This window comes from Martes martes (assembly GCF_963455335.1).
Source record: "Martes martes genome assembly, chromosome: 14".
Lineage (NCBI taxonomy): Eukaryota > Metazoa > Chordata > Mammalia > Carnivora > Mustelidae > Martes > Martes martes.
Window position 1 is genome coordinate 81,940,387 of NC_137902.1, and position 21,980 is coordinate 81,962,366.

Here is a 21,980-nt window from a genome sequence, read left to right on the forward strand (position 1 = left end):
ACTTCTGCTCGCTGTTCAAATACCTCTGGACGATCTGGTTCCAAGGTAATTACTCGGCTCAGTTCGAACAGAGCAAGCTCAGCGTTCTTAATGTCCTTGAAAAGGTATTAGCTCAGTATGAGATACACTGTTCCTCAAAACCAGGTTGAATAGTTTTTCTGAAAAAACTAATAATTTAGTCACGATATAACCCTGTATTTAGAAATAAATAGGAACTTCGCTTCTGCTGGTTTAAATAAGTTATATTATAATTATTTAACTCACTCGAGTCTACCTGCCCATCAACAGCCCATTAGACCTGGCCACGTAGTATCACAAGTTCCACGGCTGGTAGGACATTTTCTAAATTTAACCTATTTTAAAACCGAATCAATGAATTTCGAAGGATAAGGATATCGATGGACACCAACATGCAGAACAATGCTGACCAGTGGCGGTGTGGGGGCAGCACAGGGCCGAGTCAGTGTCGATCAAAACCCCTAAGCCCACACACCTACACCTTAGCAAGTCTACATAAGTTCTCTTTAAAATCTGCATGTTATTCTTATATTAAAAATAGGAGCATGTTACTTTTACATTAGAAACACATTAAAGATACAAGCAAATTTCATGTTGAGATATAATATTACAGATGAGAATTAGGAAGCAGCTTATCCCTGACCTTTACTAGGTCAACTTCTGTCATTTACTGATGTTCTCACTTCCTACCACCTCTGTTATCGCCAAATCTGAGCTTGTTCTCAGTCCTCTATGTCTCAGAATTATACAAATACTATATAAAATTTCTCCAATAGGCCAGCACCCAATTAGTAGAATTTTTTTAATTGGCAAAGATACAAAAGTGATGTTTCTTCCTCAATCATCATTTTATTTGAATATTTCTAATACACAGTAAGACAACAGAAAAGTTCATGTATAATGTTCTAGACTGAAAATATGGAGACCTGAATCTTAAACTATTTTATTATTTACTACATAATCTCAGGGAATCTTCATTTTTATACCACGGTGCCTTATTGAGTAAAATATATTTATTATATTGGGGCACCTGGGTGGCTCAGTCAGGTGAGTGGTTGCCTTCTGCTCAGGTCATGAACCCAGGGTCCCAGGAAGAGCCCACCATTGGGCTCCCTGCTCAGCGGGGTCTGCTTCTCCCTCCGTCTCTCAACCCACTTGTGTGCTCTCTCTCTCTCTCTCTCAAGTAAATAAAATCTTTAAAAATATAAATTTATTATAACCTTCCCCCATATTCCCCCAGAGAAATAAGGAGATGTAGGCTACAACAATATACTTATCTGGGGTAAGTATCATATATGATAAGAAATAAAAATAAATTTTACCAAAAAAAAAAAAAACCCTTTTGTTCTTTTATTCAACCTTTAAAAATTGTGAAAGAAACAAAATTCTAAGTCTTACTGCGCTATAGATGCTAGACTCCATTTTTACCAATTAATATTTCTTAGATATTTAGTCAAGGTCTCACCCTTTCCTCGGTCTAGGTCCAGCTCATCACCAAATAAAGTTTAGGCTGGCAAAGGCTGTCCTTTTGGGAGTAGAACGTGAGGCAAGACTGACTTCCAGAAGCCCTGGGTAGAGATCGCCAGTCCCACCCCCCACCCTTCCTAGCCATGGGATCCTGAGTACATTGTCTCCTGCCATTTTCTCATCTGGGAACTGGCGTGACACCACTACGTGTCCATCAGAGCTCAATGAACAGGGAGTGGTTCTGTCGGAACCCTGGTCCGGGTCGGGTCATGGAGGCACTATGGCAAACGGAGCTATTCCATACTCACATGTAGTCCCTTCTTTCCATAGGCTATCCCTCGGCCATAAATTGCACTAACCAGATCAGGCTCCTCCTAAGTCAGACCAAAACAGAAACACGTCAAAAACTATAAACAAAACAAAACAAAACAAAAAATCAGTTTCTGCTTAAAGCACGTTAATGCCCCAAGTGACAAGCTCTACTTTACGCTGCCACCACACATACGTGGACACGCACAGTCCCCAACCAGAAGAGTGTGTTCTTGAAGCTCGTTTGCATGAGACACGTAATAAGAGTTTTGCACTGAAAAAATAACACAGAGAACCAACATCAGGGAGCCCTGCGTTAGCTTCTGTCACATGGTCATCTCATCTAAAATGCAATCCTCCCCAATCGGAGAAAGACAACTATCATATGATCTCCCTGATATGAGGAAATGGAGATGCAATGTGCGGGGCTTAGGGGGTAGGAAAAGAATAAATGAAACAAGATGGGATCGGGAGGGAGACAAACCACAAGAGACTCTTAATGTCACAAAATAAACTGAGGGGGGCTGGGGGCTGGAGGGGGGTAGGGAGAGGGAGGTTGGGTGATGGACATTGGGGAGGGCATGTGCTATGGTGAGTGCTGTGAAGTGTGTAAACCTGGCGATTCACAGACCTGTACCCCTGGGGCTATTAATATGTTATATGTTTATAAAAAATTTAAAAATTAAAAAAAAAAAAACGCAATCCTCCCAACAACTCTATGACCAGCAGCATTCACGATCCTGTCTCACAGGGGAAATGGAGGCTCAGGGAAGGAAACGTAGGGAGTGAAGTGCTGGGTAGTGCCTCTTCCTGGTTTGTCCCCTTCACAGTCATGAAAGAACCTCTCAGTGCCCGCCCCACTGAGCAACAAGCAAGAGGTCCATTCCAGTCTGTTCACACTGTGTGTCAGAACAGGAACCAGACCCTTCCTGCAGACTGCCCCAGTCTGGACTAGATGATGGACTAGATGAAACCGCCCTCCGGCCCAAGGACGGGGTCCGCTGCCCCGCCACTACCTCCCCTAACAAGTGGTATGAGCCATCCCTCCTCCTGCGGGAGATGCCTCTCTTCTACATTTAGCCTCTGCAATTTCTACTACTTCTCTGAAGCCTTCCCCTACATTTAAGAAAAAAGACTGAGAGGACTCTGGGTATAGTTGGGGGGTAAAACTCCTGACACTGCTAAGCAATCTAACAGAACAGGGGCACCTGGGTGGCTCAGTCAGGTAAGTGTCGGCCTTCGGCTCAGATCATGATCCCCAGATCCTGGGACAGAGTCCAGCATCAGGCTCCCTGCTCCTCGGGAAGGTTGCTTCTCCCTCTGCTCATGCATAAGCATGCACGCAAAAATAAATAAAATCTTTAAAAAAAACAAATAAGAAAAGAGGCTCATATAACAGTACCAGATGAGGCATTTTATAGACTAATCTACCGTTAAATTTCTAATCTGAGAGAGGGAGTCAGCCCGCACTGCAGAAAAAGACACATCAACCTCAATGATGAGCGAGTAAGACAGAATAGAGGAGATGCCATATATTGGAAAACAAAAGACTTAACAGAATCCAGTACACCTGTAGCAAGGGGCAGACGGATGCATCACTGGCCCCAGCCTGGCCAGCAGACCAGCCCATGGTGTACAAAATCGGAAAAATTCAAGTAAGCAATTACAGATATCTAACTTCTCTTGAAAAATCCAAATACGCAACAAAGATAAGCTCACATTTTTGCATTCTTGAATGAAAAAAAAAAAAAAAAACTAGAGCTAAGTACTGGCCGCCTCCTTAAATGAGGGGTGCGCATTCATCGGCGTACCGGAAGCCCACCCATCACCTCTAGGTCACGGCAACGCACTTTGCTCATTTCAGTCACTGCCCTGGCCCTACACAGTACTGTTCGGGGCTGTGATCTATAACATACATGACTGCCATGAAAGGCTCCATGCTCTTCACTAAATGGAAAAAAAAAAAAAAGCACAAGTTAATAGAACTACAGAGGAACGGCAATTTTATGAATAATACTTATACATGATTGTGTGGGTGAGTACATACACAGAAAAAAGGGCTCTAAAACACTAATAGTAATTTTCTGTTGGGAGTGAGATTGTTCAATGTGTTCCCATTCTACTCACTACACTGCTGTATGCCTTTTCACAGCTTAAAACAAACATGCATACATTCGTAATCAGAAAAAAGATGTTTTAAGTAATATGCACCATAGAAAAGAAATTGTTAGTACAAATAAAAATTTTATCCAAATAAGTAGTTGGAATATTTATTAAAAATTACAGAAAATTTAGAAAATGAAGAAAAGCACAAAAAAGAAGGTAAAGGACAACTAATCATTCTGCCATGCAGAGATAACACTTAAAAACATTTTAAATATCCTTCCTGGCTTGGGAATTAAAAAAAGGCAGAGGAAGTCGTTTGGAGGGAGAGGGATACGGGTACAGAGGGAGAGGAGGAGCAGGAAAAACAGCAACCCGATCACGAAATAAAGTGAAGACTGACTTCAAGTATTTCCATAGCAGTAGCACCTGCCAGGAGAGACAAGAGTGCCCGGAAGCCCCTCGTCCAGGCTGGGGCAGGGGGCAGTGAGCCCACACGGCTCTTCCCCTGTGAAGACATTCTCTAGTGAGGGGAACACTTCCCCTCAGATTTGTCATGTCTCAAAATAGACTACCTCAGAAGCTTTCCTCCTAAAACGGAAAAAAAAAAAAAAAATTATGATGACCAAGGGGTAAATCGGAAAAAAGTGTACCTAATAAACCTAAATAAACAGTTCTTCTACTGAAGGGGCATCTACATACACCCCATGGCCAGAGTCAGCCACTAGGTGGGGGAGGGTCATCCTCATCTCCCCATCCACACGCCTACTCAGGAGATCCCAGCAGTCTCCCCTCTCAATACACCTGCTGCCTCTCCCCCTCCCAGTGCACCGGCCACTCCCCTATTGGACTCCTCCCTCGCCCACTTATGCTACTGCAACCATCTTAACCACATTCCTTTTCCTCCCGTCTAGTCTCCAGACCCGCACTAAGAGTCACCTAACAATGACGTTCGATCAAGTCACCCTGGATGAATTATTCCTTGGCTCTGCAACACCTCCAACAGCCCCATTCAAACACGTTTTTACTCTAACCCACGGTAAAACGCATTTTACGTTGTAACCCAGTACACACACACATATATATGTACATAATGTGCACGCGCGCGCGTGCGTGCGCGCGCACACACACACACACACACACATCAGGAGCACTAAGTCAAACCTAGTCTTATTATTTACACTGCAACCTCTTTTCTATTCTAGTGTATTTCACTTTTTGTAAAGCACTAGTCTTCACTTGCCAATCAATTTCAGTCCCTACTAAAAGGTTGCAACTCACTATTGGGAAAACAATGAGGTTACATCTAAATGCTTTTGTAGAAAATACTGATCACGTTTCTGCCTCACGGTTGCGTCTCATCTCCTTCCACTTTCCACCCATATTTCATACTCTAGAAATCAGCACTTCACAGCTCTCTGGATGCAAGATGCTCTCCCCAGCTCAGGGCATAGCCCACCTGCCTGGAACATCCACCTACGGCCTCAGCTCCAACACCACCTCTCCTCTGACTCCTTCCAGACTCCCCTGGAAGGTAAATAGGCCTCGGTTCCTAGTGTATGTTGTACAGACATGAGTCACTCAGTCAACAAATATTTACTTAGGGTCAGTTATTACCATGTCCGGTTCCACATGCTAGAAATACTATAGTAAGCAAAAACAAGACAGAAGGCAAGACTCTTGTCTTCTTGGAGCACAGCCAGAGAATCACAAATACAAATGCAAAGTTAACATCTGCAGTAAGGGCTGTAGTGGTAAATGGTGCCTTTGGAAAATGGCATAAAGATTAGACACGGTTAGGAGGGCTTCCCTGAGAAGTACCGGGCTCAACTGTGTCGGGGGTGAGGGAAGCTCAGAGCAGCTGGTCCAGGCAGAGGAGCCCCAAGACAAACAGGGAGCATGGCATCTGCTCCAAGACAAGGCTGGAGAGGTAGGCAGGGACCTCAGTAAGGATTTTACTCTTTAACCTAAAAGCAACAGCAAGGTGTGTGCGTGTTTAAAGTGCCCGCGGATGGACAGCATGTGCGCGTGTATGTGGAGGGTGTGAAGCGGTAAGGCTGGAAACAGGGCTGTGCCAGTCACCTGGCAGCTAACAAATAACTGGCCTGGCCGGGAGAAGCGGATGGACGCCAGAGGTACTTGGAAGGTGTCCGGATGGAGGGGATGCTGAAGGAGGTGGCACACAGAAGTGCAGAGTAGGGGGACTCATGTACGCCGTGGAGAGCGTGCCACCCGCTGATCTGGGCAACTCTGGAACCCGAGTCGGGATCCTCTCTCAGTTACGGGTCGGGGTACGTGCAGGGATCCAGGGAGGGCACGCAGTCGAGTTGGAACCTCTTAATGGCTAGAATTCCATTAAAGAAGTTCTCTTATTATTCGTTATTTTGCATTTGCACATTTGTCACCCACGGGCACATAATATCGAGGCAATGTCTTGTCATGTTTGGCTCTGCGGCCTCCAGCACAGTGCCTGACACGTTAAGTCTTAATATATAACAGTTCTTAGTCAGCCACAGACGTGGGCCATTTCCGAGGCGGCTGAGGAGATCTTGATGCGTGTTAAAGACTGTCAGATCGAAGTCAGCTCAGCCTGGCCTCCCCTTCTCATAGGAGAAGCAAGCAGATGACCTGGGCGGAAACGACGGGGTAGTCATTGCTAAAGAGCCAGATCCGGGCTTCCGTAGGGCAAAGCTGTATGACGGGTGTGCCCCAGGAGTGCCTTCACTTTGCTGTACAAAATGTTAAACCTTTAAGAAACAGCCATTCAAAACTTTGCAACAGTCAAAATATCTGAACACTGACAACTTCCTGCGCTCAGCCATCATCATTTCGGCTCGGGGGGGTTCTACGTGTGCCCCCCCCACACCCCCACCCCGGCAGAGAGCCTACTGTGACCCTACAGTGGCCTCCTGATACCCCCACGTGGTCTCATCATGACCACAGCAGCGCCTTTCCATTCTGCCAGCGACAGATAACAAGTCGCATCAACCAAGGAAAGAAATAAAATCTATTATTTAACAACAATGGTAATGATATGTCCTTCTATGCTGTTGAAAAAAGTTCTCAAAAGAAAGAATAAATTGAATAAGAAAACCTAAATCAGAGAAGGATCTGTAAAGGATCGCTGTGGTTGTATCTCAGTTGTAATCTAGTGGTAAAGGTTCCTAAATGTAAATGGTGGATTTTATTGCTTTCCTTGATTGATACAGCTTTATTACTTTATTTTATCTGTCATCGGCTTTAGATCTTAACAAGAAGTCAAAACTCTTTATGAAATGTCGTAATGAACTATACGTTCAAATAAAATCCAATGTCTATTTCTAAAAGCAAACTGGGCTCAGAATATCCATTTTTCAAAAATATTTTTTGAGTATTTAAGTCTAACAATATTTACATTTTATCAAGTGCTCAGAACTTTTTTTAATAATGTAATTTTATTGTTTTTTTATTGTTCCAAGACTCATGGTTTATGCACCACACCCAGTACTCAGAATTTTAAATTATTTAAATGAAAACTAGTATTTCAATCTTCCAATCTTTCTTACTTTATGCAAATGCAAAATCATAGTATAATAAGACAGTTACCTTACTGGAGTCATGTTCACTTAGATGTCTCAATTCCCAAGACATCGATCTTTTTACATCCAAAAAGGTCTCATTTACTATCCTCATTATACCATTTATACAGTGACTTAAATTTTACAAATATTTATTTTTCGACCAGCAAGGCTGACTTCTTGATTAAAATTCAAAAGTCACTGAATTGAAGACAAATGAACTCAAGCGAGCCCCTGTACAGCACTGGCAATGAGGATTCAGGTTGGCCCAAGTGGCAGACCCACGCACCTAATTACAAGAAGGATGTTTACAGATCGTATACAGAGGCATGTTTCACATTTTGTCTGCTGATATAAAATAATAAACACTTTTATGAATTCAGTTCTACCCAAATCAGATGAGCTCAAGGTCCCACAATTAATAACAAAGGCCTCAGTCGATTTTTGCCCCACATATGTTACCAAGCCCTGCCTGGGGACCAAAGAAGCATGGCAGCTGGGGAATGGTTCCACTTTCCCAGAGCACCGTCATCGCTGCACTGACACCGGAGGAAGGACAGTGATGTATAGACAACACGAATGCACAAGCTTTTCAATCACAAGTTTTCAGTGCAGTCTGACACATCTATTACGCTTTGGAGCTGTGCTCAGTGAGAAACCCTGAGGAGCATTTCTTCTTCCTTTATAGATGGACCGCGTATCCCGTAGTTAAATAACTACTCAAACACAGCTCACAACAGCAGAGACCAGGGATATATCGTCTGAGTTTGCTCCTCGTGGTACAGCTAAGACAAAAGGTAGGTTTCAGAGCTTTACAGCAGAAGGTCATTCTGGAATCCTAGGCAGCCCTCACGCACAGATCCCAATGTCACACTGAACGATGTTATAAAAATGGTGACTCTAATACAAGCCAAGCCCTCATGGTCCCAATGGTTTTCAGCTGCCTGTGAATGGAACCAGAGTCCACACTCTGCTACTACACACTGGAGTTCCTGGGCTGTCCGAAAGGTAAGTTTTGTCAAGCGTATGTGAACTCAAAAACCCTGAAAAGTTTGTGTACCAGGGGCTGCCACTGCAGAGCTCTAGAGGCCGCTGGCTGGCTTACAGATCGAGAGTGTCTGCCGGTGCGTGGGCCCCGCAAGGAACAGGAGGACGCCTGGGGCGGGCTCTGCGGTGGTACTCAGGCCAGTCCTAGGGCGAAGAGGGCAAGGCCGCAGGGTGATAGCAAACTGCCCCCCTGAACCCGGGCCATGGAAAAGCATTGCTGGGACAAAAACCAATGTCATAACCACAAGAAAGAGTTCCACTGCATTTGCCCGTGAAAGAAAAGGAAGGGCAGTCAGAGGTAAAGAAGTCTCAGGCTTTTAAAATACAACCTGAAGAGACTGACTTCTGCAAAATCCGATTCACCATACGAAAAGAAGTTTTGGTCACTAACTCTTCTTCAGACACCTGCTATCTCCTACTTGTGCGGTTTCTTGATGAGATCGGCTATCAAGAACTCGACGAAAACGGAAAGCTCTTAAATAGGAATCATGTGCATCACTTTCGAACATAAAACCTCAGGCCTGGAAAAACAGGACTGAGTTTCTTATTAAAATTTTTGAACAGGGGCACCTGGTGGCTCAGTCAGTTAAGTGTCTGCCTTCAGCTCAGGGTGTGATCCTGGGGTCCTGGGATCGAGTCCCACATCGGGCTCCTCGCTCAGCGGGGAGCCTGCTTCTCCCTCGGCCTCTGCCTTTCCCCCTATTCGTGTTCTCTCTAATAGACAAATAAATAAAAATCTAAAAAATTAAATTTTTTAAAAATATTTTATTTATTTGACAGAGAGAGAGATCACAAGTAGGCAGAGAGGCGGGCAGAGAGAGGGCTGGGAGCAGGCTCCCCGCTCAGCAGAGAGCCCGATGCGGGGCTCAATCCCAGGACCCTGAGATCATGACCTGAACTAAAGGCAGAAGCTTAACCCTCTGAACCACCCAGGCGCCCCTAAAAAATTAAATTTTTTGAAAAGAATTTTAGTGTATTTTATCAATCTTTATTATATATAAAATATATATATAGTTATATAACACAAAGAAAATGTGACAAATTTTCACTGAGCTCCGTCCAGATGCCTCTAAATTTGGTCCTGTGTCTACTCCCAGGGTGATGCAAACAGGATTATCTACCTGTGTCATGATGTGGAAAAGGCTGCGAAGTACCAAAATAAAAGGAGAAAAGACAGAAATCTAAGAAAAGCACCAGCAGGAAAGACAGAGGCACTCTTGTTTCTTCATAAAAATATGTTATAAGTGGTCGCCCAGCTCTGTCCTCTGTGGGCCGGAAGTATTTGAACTTCGGCTGCCCCCCATCCTCTGCTCCTGCCCCGTCAACAGCTTACACCGGCAGAAAAGGAATCCCACCTTATAAACCGCACGTTCTCAGAGAGAAATCTCCCACTTGAAAGCAACCCATTGTATTGCAGGCTGATGAACATGATCGATCGAATTTCAACGTTAAGACCTTTTCTTGGCACAAAGAGAGAAATCCTGACCTACTTTCCGAATGCAGTTGCAAGAGAAAGAAGTTTTACAACAAAAAATGGATAACACGAGGGACAGTACAGAGCCATCAAAAGCATAAGATTAGAAATAGTGAGAAAAATTTACAGTACAAAATTCAGTGAAAAAGTAATACAAAATAGTAGACATATTCAGATTACGAAGCACAAATGCATACTTTGAAAAGGTCATAAGCAAAAAACTTCAATAATGGTAGAGCGGCAGAATTAGGAAATTTTTTAGAGTTCTTTCTTTAACATTGTTATATTGCCTTCATCTACAACAATAATATTTTTCAAAAAGTTGAATGCATTGATAATATACTGTCAAGTTCTCATCATTTTCTGCTATCAGTTGCCATACATTAACCATCATTTCTCCTATAAATGTACCAAAACCTCCCTGTCAAACCAGGCCCAAGTGTTAATTGTGTGAAGTGTTTGCTTACCTTTTTAAGTACTGCAATGCCTACCAGAAAGGTGATTTGTAAAACTACTAAGAATCTACCCTTCATACTTTAAACACAGCTGAAGACTATCATTCCATACAAGCACTCAAACACACAACTGTTTGGATCTGGGGACTTTGAAGTCATCCCTAAAACTATCTCCGCGACTTTTTTTGAGAACAAAGACAGAATTGTCAATATAATTAACTCTATGTTTAAAGAAGAAAAAAAGTAGAGCAGGAATTTCAAAATTAGTATTTTAAAATGAAGTTCACCTGCTGGATTGTAAATTATCTGTTCTATGAACAGGAGTGTGCTAGAACGGTGCTTTGAGGAGCTAAAATTAACTGAGCACTTACTATGTGCCAGGCACTGGGTACTAAGGACTTTATAGAATATCTCATTTAAACCTAACAAGAGGGGTGCCTGGGTGGCTCAGTGGGTTAAGCCTCTGCCTTTGGCTCAGGTCATGATCTCAGGGTCCTGGGATCGAGCCGTGCATCGGGCTCTCTGCTCGGCAGGGAGCCTACTTCCTCCTCTCTCCCTCTGCCTGCCTCTCCACCTACTTGTGACCTCTGTCTGTCAAATAAATAGATAAAATCTTTAAAAAAAACAAAACAAAACAAAACCTAACAAGAATAGTTTTGGAGGTTATGGTTATTATCTCCATGAGCCAGGAGGTAAAATAACTTGCTAGCAACCAGCACTGGGGATTAGAACATGGGTATGTTCAACTCTAAAGGCCACATTTCTTCACTGTAGTCTGCTGTACAGACTTATCGACAATGTATCGATAATGGTCCGCTCCACAAGATCACAGCTAAATAAAGTTAAGGGGTATAAGGCCAACAATGTCAGGCTGCATTACGGGTCTCCCTTGCAACTCTTAGACCTTTGTTCAAGCCTTTTATCTTAACTTATGCATTTTTAAAGCAGCCATCCATCAGGAAAGGGTCAGTACTTCCGCTGAAGAGTCCCACAGTTACACTTTGGTGAGAAATAAATCCATGAGTGGGACCATGCAGATCAGCTCCTGCACGGAAAGTAAACATATGGACATCCAAGAACTTCCAGCATCCACGTCTTATGGGAGATAGCATGGTAGAGAGGAAAGTGAACTAAGCTAGTTTTTGTTTTTTTTCTTTTAAACTGCACTTGCGTCCCATGTCTTCCAGCTGATGGCGGGGGGGTGGAGACTGTGAGCAAATTGCTTTATCTCCTTTGATCTCATTTTCCTCATTTAAAATAAAGTTAATACTGCAAAGATTAAATGAGAGCATCGTTTCAAGGCCTGCGCCAACAAAGTGCTCAGTCAGGGCCGATTTCCTTTACCTTCTTATGTGGTCCTAAATGCAATATATTCTTGCAGATTCTAGCTACGCATAAGTCTGTATTTCTGTCGTGACCACCAACTTGAAATTTCATAATTAAGAAGAAAAATTACCTGAAGCATTGTTGAAAAATGTCTTATCGCTTCATCATAGAGTCCACTGCCAATCAACACGTAAGCAATAGCTATGAAACAAAATACAAAAATATGAAAGGAAAGAATGAAGGATCTCCGAGCAGAATCAGTAAATAAATTCTTTGCCGAGTCCTAGCAGGCAGCTCCGAGGACCAGAAGCAGTTAAAGAAAACCGGGAAGTTAATATGATGTACTTGAATGCTTCCACCACTCGGCACCTGCTATCAGTCTTCCAGGGCTCTCAAGAATTAAATTATTAAAGCCATCTATAAAACATCGCCTACAAGAAGTAATTATCTTTTTCTGGGTCCATCACTCACTTTCAAATACAAATAACCTTTGTGATGTTTCCTGTCGATCAATCAGAGGAGCCTGAGTAAGCCCACAACATGGCCACGTGATTTTACTGCGACAATTCCAAGAAATACCCAAACAGCATCACGGATCTCAGCCTCTGGGGATGCTGAACTTACTGCCAGTGACCGAGTTACAAAAGATGAGGCTCAAATTAATATATATTAAGAGAATGCGTAATTCACACCAGCGCAACGCAATAGTGGTCTTTTTCCTACCTCTTCTGTTCAAAATACGGTCAAACGTTACTCAAAATATACACTAAAGATGAATACACAGTTTCTGATCAAATGGTGTCAGTAATTGGTATTTTGAAATTCGAGCCATGACAACCTCTTAAAACACACCAATAGGTGGACTAAATATTTTGACCTGTCCAAAATGCAATAAACTATTGGCAGTCTAGATTACATTCCATCTATATTACATTATTACATTATTGGTAGTCTAGATTACATTTCATATATAAAATTTACCCTAACTCCTTAAATCCCCAAATAACCCTGAAAAAACTGTACTCCTCACTCAACGCAATACTATTTTGATCACATTTCTTCGCAAAATAGCCTTTATCCCAAGGCTCCAGTCCTAGAACCTAAGGGGTGTTCAAGGGGACAGCCAACTAAAACTTTTACTGGCGTGAAGAGCTGAAATGTCCTGAGAGTGAAAAGGAGTAAAAACATTCCAGAAAGAGACTTAGAGTGTCCCCATAACTAACCTGAGAAAAATAAACTTCAGAAGCACCGAAGGTCAGAATAAGACAACAGCTCTGGGGGCATTCTTCAAAATAACGAGGGCTGGTTTTGTCATAATTTGTTTAAAAAGATAAAATTAAGGTCAAATTCTTATTTGGAATGATACGAATGATCCCATTCAGATGCCCCAGAGAACAAGAAAAGCAGAGACACTTCTGGTGGGGGGCCGGGAACATGAGCAGTAAAGAGGTGTGACAGGTGTGTGCGTGGTGCTCTGTCCATTTCCGTGTAGTAGCGATCGCAGGGAGGCAGGTACAGATCTTATCCCCGTTCAAAGACAAGCAGATGAAGCACAGTACGGCTGAACACGACTGAAGGCAATGAGGGGAGACAAAGGACCCAGGCTGCCTGCTCTGGGACCTCCCCTAACACACTCCCCGGAAATAAATCAAGGCTGTACCGAAACTGCTGTGTGCTGGGCTAGACGGCAAAAACGGTTTGAATGTCTGGATGATCACATGAACAGGGATGGAAACGCAGACGCGTCCTTCTTTGAAGGCAGGAAGATGGCCATCTCTCAGAAAGCCAGGATCTGGGCTCGGGCTCTGGCTCTGCTACGCGCCAGCGGTGTGATCATGGCGACCTCAACCACTTCTCACCACTTTCTGGGTCTTGCTTAACAAGCCTGTAGGACATCTTCTTACAGTCCTTTCAGATCTGAAGTTTTAGAATTTTCCTAGCTCTCTCCCCATAACCAGTAAATATCTACTGAAGGAACAAATGAATAAGTGACCCATAAAAACGAATACAGTTTTAGGGGATAAATACTACTCTACTTAGGAACATGTTTAAATTGTTCTCCATGGCTAGGCTGTTGAACTCCACTTAAATAAAATCAAATGCACCTTTCAAATCTTTCTATCTAAAAGTAAACACTTTTTCGAGAAAAACCCAAAAGTATCCATTAAAAAAAAACATCCAAATCTTGCAAAACTATAAAATAGCTAGTAGGATCTAAATTTTGTTGTGGCAGTCCAAAGACATAAAGAAAGCGCTGGAATTCTCACAGAAATCATTACTATCCGGCAATTCCACATCTCCTGGCAACGTGTAAATTGACAGAAGCTGCTCTTCCAAGGAAAAAATATGGCGATATGGAAGATCCTAAAGCAGCTTAGGGCCTAGAGGGCTAGCAGGATTAGTCTTAGAGCACAGAACAGGCCTGGCACATCCCGGGCTCTTAATTCAGGACTTAAAAAATGAAGATGCTGACCAGAACCTAAGCACCTCAGAAAAGACCAAATCTGATTTCTTAACAGATAATGAATTCTCAGAGCCTACTCAAAGAACATCACCAAAAATTGATTAATACTTTCAAAATAGTCAACTCTTAATTATCTGCACTAACAGAGCAAAGGAGCCAATTCAAGAAGTGCTCAGCTTTGTTTTTTTTTTTGTTTTTTCAAAGTAAGCTCTAGGCCCAGTGTGGGGCTTGAACTCATGACCACATGATCAGGAGTCAAGAGATCTACCAACTACACCAGCCAAGCACCCTGAGGTGCTCCGCCTTAATATAAAATGCACATGGCCACAGAAAGGATAAAATAATCACATGCAAATCAGATAGAAAAGAATTTCCAAAGGTGCTTCAGGCCACCAGGCAGGAGCACGTCGTGCTTCTGTGAAGTCTGTCCAGATGCCCGGTTCAGTCCTGTATTCAATGTTGTTTTCACTCCTTCAACAGCAAGCTGACCCGACAACGGGCGAGGCACACCCAGAGCGTGTCAGACCCTGGAGGAACCAGCCTGTTTGAAAACAGGCCCCCAGCAAGGCAAACTGCAGGAACCCCTCTGCAGATCCGAATGAACTCAACCCTTCCACACCCACAGTAAAATTAACTTACACCTGGCTATTGTATTACACAGAAGACTGCAGCAGGTGTGAGTCTCCTCTGATTTCACGTCTGTGCTGCTCCTGTTCGATGACAGCACAAGTTACCTTTAATGAACGATAAGCACGCCTAGGGACTCGTTACTGTCATTGTTAATTTCCAGAGAAACACAGAGGTTCTTACTGATCATTCTCTCCAGACCCTGTATTTTCACTATTTCCTATTATAGGGACTTATAACGCACGGACCGCACAGGGTTGAACGCCCCACCCAAGATCACACGGCTCCTGCTGGCCAAGCCCATGCCCGTGTGCTTTCTCCCTCGGCACCCTGCCTCCCTGCTCGGCACGGAATCATAAAATCTAGGCAGATGCCCCAGGCATGCCCCCTCCCCCCGATTGAAATCTCACCTAGCTCTTCGTTTGTGCTGTCATTATCTGTAGCAAACGGGAATCTCTTTTGTTCTGCAATAGACTTGGCCTGGCTCTGAAAAAGAAACAGACGAACATACGTTTTAGCTTATCGCAGATGAAGACAGGGTTTCAAATGAAGACCTGCATTTTTTAAAAAAATTAAAGCTCCATGGGACGCGCCTGGGTGGCTCAGTTCGTTAAGCGGCTGCCTTTGGCTCAGGTCATGATCCCAGCGTCCTGGGATCGAGTCCCACATCGGGCTCCTTGCTCGGCAGGGAGCCTGCTTCTCTCTTTGTCTCTGCCTGCCACCCTGTCTGCCTGTGCTCGCTTTCTCTCTCTCTCTGACAAATAAATAAATAAAATCTTTTAAAAAAAAATTAAAGCTCCATTTGATTGATATGGAAAAAAAGATTCACTTTAATAAATACCAATCGTGTACTTCATAGCTATGTGTACCACATAGCTTGTGATGTGACTGATGTGTCTCCCCCTCTAGCATTAGTGGATCTGTTTCTTTTTTTGACTTTTCTTTTATTCGAGAGAGGGAAAGACAGAGCAGGAGTTGGGGGAGGTGTGGTAGAGGGGGAGGTAGAGGGACAGAGAAACTTAAGTAGACTCCGTGCTGAGCGCAGAGCCTGAAGCGGGGCTCAATCCCATGATGCCGAGATCCTGACCTGAGCCAAAACCAGGAGTCAGGCGCTTAACCGACTGAGCCACCCAGGCGCCCCAGTGGTTCTGTTTCTAAGAACGAGTTTCTTTTCACTCCCACGGGGATTCATCCTGCTGGCTGCCTCATGATCTCTCCGTGTTTTCAGAAACTATTTAGTGACCTCGATCATGTTGCAAAGATCACATTCTAGCCATCAGTCCTCCCATGAGGCTAGATGACAGAATGCTGTTTTTAAACTAAAAATATTTTAGAAAGAAGAGCTACAAGTTGTAAGGAGATGATGCCAGCAAAGGACCAACACAATCTGACCAAGAAACAAGCCGTTCTAGTGAAAAAGCACAGCAGATGAAGAACGCCTCCCTCCTACTGAAGGCAGGAAATCTGCCTACGAAGAAATTATACAGACATACGCACATTTGGCAGGAAAGCTAAAACAAGAGTGCAAACCGGGGGAAAACGAAGTAAATAGGTTCGCTTAGGAACTGGAGTGATTTTATAGGCAGTACTGGTCTCCTGTAGGTAACGACGGCTCCGTGGTGTTTCGGAGACAAATCATGTCTGATACAACAGCTTTCCCTTCCCCGGAAGATTCAGCTGTTGATGCTAACTTGTGATGTGCATAGTTACGGGTACACGTTAAAGTGATTCCTCCACACTAGATTCGCCTAAGACATGATTAAAACTTGCACACACACAAGAGACAGCAAAAACTAAGACAGAGGGAGACTGAAGATTTGTGGCTTTTGGCAAAACCACAGGATTAGAACCCAGTGACATCCTGATTAACCGAGTTCCTCTTTTTAAAAATGCATAGTACAGACGCCTACAGGCAGAGATTAGCCAAATAATTTTACATAAGATGCTCTTCCAACTATTGGATGTGCTATTCAGCTAACGACTGGCACTTATCAGCAGTGATGAACTATGGCCCCTTGGGCTTCACTGAGTCAAACAACAGTAACAACGCATTTCCATTTAAACACCCTGTACTCTCAAAATCTAGTCTATGTTCAGATACAGCGTGGTATTTAGTATGCCTATAACACAGGTCAAGACAAAATCAGAGAGGGAGGCAAAGCATAAGAAACTCTTAACTATAGGAAACAAACTGAGGGTTGCTGGAGGGGAGGCGGGGGATGGGACACATGATGTATGAGCATTGGGTGTTGTTTGCAACTGATGAATCACCGAACTCTACATCTAAAACTAATAATACACTACATGTTAATTCGTTGAATTTAAATTAAAAAAATAAATAGGTTAAACAGGTCAAGAAGAAGCTACCTCTAGGGTTAGAACACAAGTTAAAGCCTACAGGCCAGAAGGGCATCCCATGTCGGCATGAATGCTCACTTCACCCCATTCAGGACCCCAGACAAAATGAATCATTTGAAAATTCTACCGGCAGATTTAACAACACGTGAAGACATCACAGTGCGTACTCCCGGGTGTGACCAGACATGAGACTTTCCTCTTTGTCAGGTGGTCACAGATAAGCACACAGAGGTAGAAGATTTTCCTGCTTAATAAATGGCTTAGAGCCCAGAAAAGGAGTCTATGAATAATGCTTTTAGTGCATAAAAAAAATCCAGTATTCAAGGAGAGTCACCCATTTGCCACACCTTTGTGCAGAAAGATATGGGAAGACAACACAAATGAAATCCCATGAAAAGGAATCATTTACCAAACAACATCAAGACTATACTGAGGAGCCCATCTGAGCTAAGTGCTTTTATTTTATTAGAAATAAAACCTGACAGAAGTGGACAGGAGAGTATAGTATGGACAAACTGACTTCTTGATCAGAATCTTTCCACTTCTGCACCGAATCTATCGATACCCTCTGGGGACAGCGGTGAGAAGCTGTGACCAATGAAGTTCCTGCACACAGCCTGACTTCCCTGGGCGACTAACTCCAACCCAACCATCAGGTCCCTGCTTACATTTCCATTACTGAAAACTGTCCTACCTGCTCCTCCTAATTTCAGGGAGATTATGTCGACCTTTTGTGTCTACTTTTGTGTAATTATTGGGTTAGTGCCTAGGAGTCACGAGCATAGGGACAGAGGCTAGCTGGCTCACTGTGGTATTCCCAGTACTTACTTAGCACAACGCCTGGCACATAATAGGTGCAAAATAAATATCTGGAGAATTAATGAAGAAATGAATAGTCGGACTCCCATATTTTCAACCTAGGGAAAATGAAAGGCCAAGATTGATGAGCTTTCTCCCACAGCTTACTGGCTAGTGCCATCTTAAACTAGAAATGCAACACAGAGAAAATATTTGAACTCCTGTCAATAAGAAGGTAGGTCCCTAATAATTCTAAGAATCTAATCATCTACCCAAGGTGGGGATTACCCAATTTCTACTTAAATGTTTTTAGTCTTGGCCAACTCAGTGCTTTTCAAGGTAGCGCACTCTGGTTTGAGACCAGTCTAACTCAAGTTTTTCCGTGTATCAGGTTGACTGCTAAGCAATGAACTAGGTAAAACCTGTTGATCATTCTCTAGCTTGCAATTTCTACCTGTTTCCAGTAGTTCTCACATGCAAAGGCCAAGCTCTGTGTGGAGAAGAAAGAGTATCTATCCTAAAGGGAAATTTTAAACGCAAGAAGCAAACAGTATCTACATGGATGTTGAAGGAAAAGGCCTGGAGAAAAAAATATGTTAGCCTTGGGCACCGGAAGAACCACTCAGCTTCACCGAATGAAGTGTGAGCCAAAAGCAGGGCCTTCCTCGAGGCAGCGAGCCTGGGGGAGCGTATGTGCTGCCACGGCTAGGCAGACAGGCGTTACACAGCTCCCAGTGCTCACCGCTGGAGTGGCGAGGTCTCCTACGCAGTTTGGCTGGTACTGATAATTAAAAACATAAAAGATTCCCACACAGGCAAAGACTGGAAAAAGAAGATACATGATACCTTCAAATACGTGAGGTTTCTAGAAATAAGGTCCTGCCATGGTCTCCCCCGTTATTCCTGGAACTTAAAAGTACAAAATCTAGATCTAGAATGATCTAGAAAAATCTAGAATGATCAACCACCCAATGCATAAGTCATAATAATTCAACGAGACTAAATACCAGACGCTCCATCTTTATCTGACCCAACCAACTCCTAGTTGACAAACAGAGGCGACCTCCTCCTTTTGAAAGCAGTACCGTTGTGCTGTAGTTCACAAAACCGGAAGGCATGAATGGAAGACACATACCAGAATCTTTTCGGTGTTGAGGGAGAGCAATGAGTCACAGGGTGGTGGTCCTTTGGGTTCGCAGTCTGAGTCGTGGAAGTTCAAAAAGGAGGACTCTGAAAAGCAAACATGCCTGGTTATTCTCCTCACCTGAAATGTATGGCTCTTAGGTGTCTAACCATGAATTATAATGTGAAGAATCCTCAAAACCAAACTAAGGACAAAGCAAAAAACACTAAAAGGGGCATCTTATCTTCCACTTTATAGCTGTGTAACATTCTGTGGTTTGCAAATGCCCTCACGACCAGTCATTAATAGAGTAGTTGATAAGATCCTTTTGGTAGACATCTCCTACCCCGCAGCACTTACCAGAGATTTTAAAAAATCACAAAGGGGAGACCCAAGTCGAGCCAGGGGGGATCTAACGTTAAATGATAAGTACAGGGGTGCCCAGCTGGCTCAGTTGGCTGGAACGTGCGACTCTTGATCTTGGGTTTCTAGGTTTAAGCACCATGTTGGGTATAAAGGTTACTTAAAAATAAAATCTTAAAAAAAAAAAAAAAGAAGGAATGTACTAAGTAAGGGGTCTAGTATCCTGAATACATAAATTATCTCCTGATTTCAACAAGAAAAAGACAACCTAATTTAAAAAATGGGCAAAAGAAGGGTGTCTGGGTGACTCAGTGGGCTAAGCCTCTGCCTTCGGCTCAGGTCATGATCTCAGGGTCCTGGGATTGAGTCCCGCATCGGGCTCTCTGCTCAGTGGGGAGCCTGCCCACCCTCCCCCACCGCCGCCTGCTGTTCTGCTTGTGATCTCTCTGTCAAATAAATAAAATCTTAAAAAAAAAAAAAAAAAAGATGCTCTACACCGTTGTTCATTAGGGACTGCAAATCAAACAATAATGAGGTATCACTTCATGCCCACAAGGATGGCTATATTATTTTCAAAAATGGGAAATCACAAGTGTTGGCAAGGATGTAGGGAAATTAGAGCCCCTTGTGCACTGCTGATGAGGCTATAAAGAGGTTTGGCTGCTGTGGAAATCAGTTTACTGGCTCATCAAAAAGTTCAACACAGAATTACCATACAGTCCCACTAGTCCATTCCCAGGTATACAACCAGGAGAATTAAAAACAGGAACTCAAACAAGGACGTGTACAGGCATCTTAACTATAATATAATAATAACTAAATAATAACTAAAGGCTATAATAACTAAAGGGCAGAAAGAGCTCAACAGATGATGGGTAAATCATGGCATATACATCCAGTAGAATATTATTCAGCCTTAAAAAAGGAAGTACTACAATCATGAATTAGTGCAACACCTTACTCCTATAATAATAAACCTACGTTTATACTTCAGCTCACTTATAGAATTTCACAATTGGGAGACTTCACTCTAAGCAACATCTAAAATGCTTGCCTGTTTTTGGAAATATTCAAAGGTGCAGCCCATATGAAAGTCCTTACCACTGTTCACACCCTTTGCCTCAGCAATATTTGTTAAAATTCAATGTAATTGCCGTATTGGACAAATTTGCCAAAAGATGGGTCGAGCATACTTATGAAAACACTTTAAAATGTTTCATTTGAATTTGTGTATTTAATATTCAAATATTAAAGATAAATTTTTAAAAAGAATACTAATTCTTACAATAGGAAAGAACCCCCCCAAACACAAATAATGTATAAGAACCTCCAAAACAAAAGTGAAAGAAGCCAGAAACAAAAGGTCACCTATTGTATGATCCCACTGATACAAAATAACCAGAATAGGTAAATCCATAGAGACAGAACTCACATTGCTGGCTGAAGGAGGGAAAGGGGCTTACTTTGGAATGACAAAAACGTTTTGGGGTAGTTGTACAACACAGTGACTATATTCAACGCCACTGAATGGTTCGCTGGAAAACAGATCATTTTAGGTTATGTGAATTTAGTCTCAATAATTATTTTTATTTATTTATTTTTTAAGTAGGCTCTGTGCCCAAATTGGGGCTTGAACTTGCAACGCTGAGATCAAGCGTCACATGCTCTACCAACTTGAGCCAGCCAGGTGCCTCCGATAATTATTTTTAAAGATGTGATGTAATTCAGCAGCCACTAAAGAGCATCAGATTATGTTCAAGGGACCAAGTGAACGGACTGAGATAAATTCTCGGCTGTGTCTGTCTTAACAACCAGAGACCAGACCTGTTACGCCAAAGCAGGCCGGGACGGTGAGCAATTACTGAAGCTGGAAGGGTTAAATTTCACAAGGCACAGGCAGGGTTTAAAAGGATGGGTGGGTTTGGACTGGGGTATGGAACGGGCGTGGGTGCTCCAGGTAGGATGAGCTGTGCACATACAAGAGCAAGGGTAAGAAAATATCACGGGGCAGCAGGCGGACAACGCTGGCTGGGGGGAGTTGGTGTTGGAAAATAAAAAATATGAGGTTGGAAAGGGAGCACTCAGGCTGGGGGAAGTCCTGCACCCACGAGAAAGGCCTTAGTCTGACAAGAGTGAAGAACCAGCAGTAGTTGCGGGTAGCCAACTGGATATGCAGATTTATAAGTCATTTCTTTTTTTTTTTTTTAAGATTTTATTTATTTATTTGACAGAGAGAGAGATCACAAGTAGGCAGAGGCAGGCAGAGAGAGAGGGAAGCAGGTTCCCTGCTGAGCAGAGATCCCGATGCGGGGCTCAATCCCAGGACCCCGAGATCATGGCCCGAGCCTAAGGCAGACGCTTAACCACTGAGCCATCCAGGCGCCCCAAGTCATTTCTTTTTAAAGCTAACATCGGAGAACTTGACATACACTAAGCATTTGGTAAGCACAGCACATAGGTGGCCTTATTTCTAACAATCCCTCCACTTCAT

The 21,980-nt window shown here is 43.1% G+C and overlaps 1 protein-coding gene across 4 annotated transcripts in view; it reads right to left on the bottom strand.

The window, feature by feature from the left end:
- Positions 1-21,980, bottom strand: part of TTC13 (tetratricopeptide repeat domain 13) — a 75,833-nt gene that overhangs the window by 39,862 nt on the left and 13,991 nt on the right. For 2 of the 4 annotated variants that reach the window (XM_080822626.1, XM_080822625.1), the window contains exons 2-6: positions 19,139-19,233; positions 15,258-15,333; positions 11,887-11,957; positions 1,794-1,859; positions 3-95 (exon numbers count right to left, since the gene is read on the bottom strand). In XM_080822626.1, the coding sequence (XP_080678752.1) occupies positions 3-95; positions 1,794-1,859; positions 11,887-11,957; positions 15,258-15,333; positions 19,139-19,233 (401 nt within the window). The remainder of the gene's footprint in view (positions 1-2; positions 96-1,793; positions 1,860-11,886; positions 11,958-15,257; positions 15,334-19,138; positions 19,234-21,980) is intronic. The other 2 variants (XM_080822627.1, XM_080822628.1) reach the window with 1 other exon arrangement.